At 66.9% G+C, this 4367-nt stretch overlaps 1 protein-coding gene across 1 annotated transcript in view; it reads left to right on the top strand.

Annotated features, from left to right (window-relative positions):
* The window catches only part of GRAMD4 (GRAM domain containing 4), a 42780-nt gene that overhangs the window by 37131 nt on the left and 1282 nt on the right, over positions 1–4367 (top strand). Inside the window, exons 13-16 of the mRNA XM_010854753.1 lie at positions 943–1011; positions 1379–1723; positions 3201–3345; positions 3895–3988. Coding sequence (XP_010853055.1) covers positions 943–1011; positions 1379–1723; positions 3201–3345; positions 3895–3988 — 653 coding nt within the window. The remainder of the gene's footprint in view (positions 1–942; positions 1012–1378; positions 1724–3200; positions 3346–3894; positions 3989–4367) is intronic.

Genomic DNA, 4367 nt, shown 5'->3' with positions numbered 1-4367 from the left:
TGCGCCCCCAGGATGCACCCCCCCCAACCCCCCGGCCGCAGCCCTCGGGGGGGCAGCTCGTGCCCTCGCCTCCCTCCACCCCTCCCCCAGTGGCTTGTCATCCAAATCTTTGCATTTGGGAGACACGGAGTCCATCCAACCTAGAGAGATGAGATTTTGGTTTCTCGAATCCAGCCCGTCCACTGCTGGCTTGGTGGGCGGGGCTGGTGGACCCCAGGCCCGTGGGACTTGGGTGTCTGCCATGGTTCTCTGTGAGCGCTCCTGGGCTCCTGGGGTTGGGGAGGACAGGTCAAAGGGTACAGGGGTGTGATGGGGGCAGGCAAGACTCGGGGTGGGATCCGGCGTTGGGGCGGGGCTGTGGACAGGCAGCCTCAGGTCCTGTGTCGGGTGTAGGGACTCGAGCTGGGGCTGGAGGGGGCGAAATGATGAGGTGTGTTTTGAGCACGTCATGGACGTCCCTGGCCTGGGGTGAAGTGCGTCTGGGGTGTGCTCAGGTCCAGGTGGGTTTGCAAAGCATCGCTGTCAGGGTTTGTGAGGGTGGGCTGGGGTGGGGCAGGGGTTAGTTTTGCCCTGAGTGGCCGGGTGGGCTGTTCAGTACCTCCAGGGAGGTGGGAGGGGCAGTGTGGGGAGCATTAGCGTTTAGTTCTGAGTGGCGAGGTGTGCAGTGTGCAGGACTGGCCCCTGCCCGCATTTCAAACCGCCTGGTCGTAGGTTGAGTTCCCAAGAGAACAAGGCTGGGCTTAGAGTCGAGGGTGGTGGGGAGGGAGATGAAGGGAACTGGGTGGTGGCCTGGCAGGGCCACAGGGGTACCCAGAGAGGCCCCTCGGAAACTGGGAAGGGGCTTGGTGGGGAAGGTGGAGGCCTGTGGAGCCTGGCTTGCTGGGCTGAGCTGGGTGTGGAGCTGTGGGCTGGGGGTTCTGATGGTTGGGGTCGTCCCTGAAGTTTCTGGGGGATGCAGATGCCGACATCCCCCGGTGTGAGGGTCGTAGCAGGACAGAGAGGGGGGCACAGGTGTGGAGAGACTGCCCCAGGGCCGAGGTCGGGGTTCTGAAGTGACCTGGCCCCTGGCCCGGCCCAGCCCACCTGCTTAGCTCAGGCCCCACCCCCACCCCGGGAAGTCACACCCCCTCCCCAGGCGCGACCCCCAGGCCTGGCTGCGGGCTGGGCTCTCCTGGCCCAGGCATCCCCTGCCTGGAGCTGGCTCTGGGCCCATCCTTGGCGCGTGCATGGGGGCGGGCAGGCTGGGGAGGGGTCCCCCAAAGTCCTGCTCATGTCCCCTCGGAGGACGGTGACTCATGGTTCTGTTTGGTTGGCTCCTTTTAGGGACAGTTTATCGTATGGCCTGAGTCACCTCTGGGCTTGAGATAACGGCACCCAGAAAGGCTTCCCTCTCAGCTGGGGTCCCTGCCCCGCCCTGCGTGTCCCCCTCCCAGGACCACCGTCCCGCACTTGGGTCCCGGGAGGCCCTCCAGGGAGCACTGGGCCCCCAGGCAGGGCAGGGACTGCATGCTGGCCACTTGGGTGGGGCTACAGGGTCTTGGTGAGCCGGGACCTCATTTGTCCCCCAGGCCTCTACGCCGGAATCAAGTTTTTCCTCATCGATTTTATCTTCAAACGCTGCCCGAGGCTGCGAGCCAAGTACGATACTCCCTACATCATCTGGAAGAGCCTCCCCACGGACCCCCAGCTCAAGGAACGCTCCAGCACCGCTGTGTCGCGCAGGGTAGGCCACGTGCCGCTGGGGAGGCCTGCCCGCCTGCCCCGCTGTGCCTCGCACCCGCTCCTGGGAAGGCTCTGATCTCGTGGGGCCCTGGAAACGAAACAGCTGTGCGGGCAAATTCCCCATGACCAGCTCCACTGTCCCAAAGGTCCAGGGTGACTATCCCAGAGCCAGACAGCCCTGGGCAGGGGACGGCTGTTGGGGGAGGTCCCCACCCACCTGAAGGACCCCTGCCCATCCAGACTGGCTGAGGAGCAGGCCCTGCCCAGCCAGGTGGGCCCCCAGGCCCCAGGCAGGAGGGTTCAGGGTGCTGAAAGCTGGAGTACCGGGAGGGCCTGGTTCCCGATCCCTGGCTTGGAGGCTCGGAGGCTCGTGCAGCAAGGCTGAGACGGCACATTCAGCGCTCACAGGCTGGTGGAAGGCTGTGTGGGCGTCGGGTACTGTGTCCGGAGCCAGGACGCGGAGGGCACGCTGGCCTTGCTGCTGTTCTTGGGGTCCCAGACTAGTGGGGAGATTCTGGGCTCGGTAGGACTCCCGTGGAGGTGCAGGAGGGCTTCCTGGAGGAGGTGACACTGGGTTTCAGCCTTGTGTCTGAGTGTCCAGTGATGCCTTGATGCCTCTGTCTGTGGGAGGGAAGCTCTGGGTCAAGTGTGGGCTGGGCTTCCTGGCTTCTGGGACCGCGAGGCTCGCTGGGGGCCTGAACTCACAGGCCAGGTGTGCAGCGCACAGCTCGCTGAACCCGTGGGTGGGCTCTGGTCACAGAGACCCAAGTGGACGCAAGGGGTGAGGCCCACCTTAAGCAGGCTCCCTAAGCGTCTTAACCAGAGAGCCGGGAGGCGGGCTTCCCGGAGTGGAGGGTGACCCTGCTGGGCATCCACGCGGCTCCCTCAGCGGGTGGTCGTGCCCGCGTGTCGTGCGGCCCCTGCCCCTTCTGCTGTCTTGGTCCCGTGCACGTTTTCCCTTCCGGCCGCTGTCGGGACGCGACAAGGAGCAGTGACCCTGGGACGCCCCTCCCGCCCTGGGGCCGTGCGTGGCCGTGGCTGACTGTCTGATGGTCTCAGTGGCCGGGGCTTCGGCCAGCCCGGGGTTGGGGGCCGTGCGTGGCCATGGTTCACTCTGTCTGAGTAGTCGGTGGCCAGGGCCTCCGCCTGCCTGGTGTCCACAGCGTGGCTGTGAGCTGCCCCGGGGCTGAGCTCCGGCCAGCCCTGCTCTGACCGCACGAGCCGGCTCAGCCTTGGCTCAGCGGCTGGGACGGGGCATCTTGAGAAGGGCCCCCCGCAGCCAGGCAGCTCTGCCCAGGGTAGGGGGCTCATGCGGCGAGGAGGGCCGGGTCCCCTGGGGGCCCTCTGGGGGGTGTGCGCCCATGCCTGAGTGTGCCTGCCTCTCTTGTCCGTGTCTGCAGCTGGGCCCGGGGTTGGGGGGCGACCGTGTGCACCACCCCCTCGGTGGGTGGCGCTCACAGGCACCCGGGCCTCCGCAGCTGCAGACGGCCTCCTCCCGGAGCTGCGTGTCCAGCGCGCCTGCCGGCCTGAGCAGGGACGAGGACACTGGCCGCCTGCACGGTGCCAAGAAGGGCAACTTCCACGAGATCTTCAACCTGACGGAGAATGAGCGTCCCCTGGCAGGTACATGCATGCTGAGCCTGTGGGCAGGCCTGGCGGCTCGCCCGCCCTGGTGCTGGGACCCAAAGGCAGGGACGGGCCGTGGGGGCCAGGGGAGGGCCCCCTGGGTCAGAGGTCGGAGCGGCCAGGCACATCTGCGGTGGGCGGTCTGGCAGCAGAAAGGCAAGCAGGCATGGGCAGGGTGGCTTAGATGTTGCGGCCTCTGTCGTGTGTGACCCCGGCTGGCGGAAGACCTTTGCAAAGCTTCAGCCTTGAGCTTCTCCCAAGCCCTCTTTCTGCTGACCTATACCTTGACCCGTGTGCTCTGAGAGCCACGGCCCCAGTTGGATCTGTTTAAACCAGGCTTTGCCTTCACGCTTCTGCCCGCTCATGTGCGAGGGGCGCCCGTTTCCCAGCGGCTTCAGCCCCTGCCGCCTCGGGTTCCCCCGATGGTGGAGCGCGAGCCTCGGATGTTCCCGAGAAGCCAGCGCTGATGCTCCCGACGCAAGCCCGGGGCGGGCGTCTCCGGGGGGAGCGTCTCGGCCAAGTCCTGTCCGGCTTTGTCCCCGTCAGTGTGTGAGAACGGTTGGCGGTGCTGCTTGATAAACCGGGACCGGAAGATGCCCACCGACTACATCAGGAACGGGATCCTGTACGTGACGGAGAAGTGAGTGAGCCGTGAGTGGGGTGCAGGCGGGCACGACCCCCGGGGGCGGCCGGGGTCTGAGCAGGCATCCCCCCGGTCCAGCATCTGCCCAGAGCCACCCAGAGCCACTGGGCCCTGGCCCTGGAGTCCAACATGCTGTAACCGGGGTGCCCTGGTCTGCTGCACTCGTCATGTGGCAGGAGCCCCCCTCCCCGGCCTGGGCCCTGAGGGTGGCCGGCAGGCTCCTTGTTCATCCCCCTTTGGGACGAGGCAGCCCAGCTGCCCCGTGGGGGTGGGGGCTGGAGAGGAGGCCCTGGTCTCAGCCTGGGGGGCCCCCTGACCACCTCGTCCCCCACACTCTGCCGAGGACCACACCTCCCTAACCCCCCTGCCGCTGCTG

Source organism: Bison bison, unplaced genomic scaffold (assembly GCF_000754665.1).
Source record: "Bison bison bison isolate TAMUID 2011002044 unplaced genomic scaffold, Bison_UMD1.0 scf7180017853464, whole genome shotgun sequence".
NCBI classification, from domain to species: Eukaryota; Metazoa; Chordata; class Mammalia; order Artiodactyla; family Bovidae; genus Bison; species Bison bison.
This window is presented reverse-complemented; position numbering and strand designations above follow the sequence as displayed.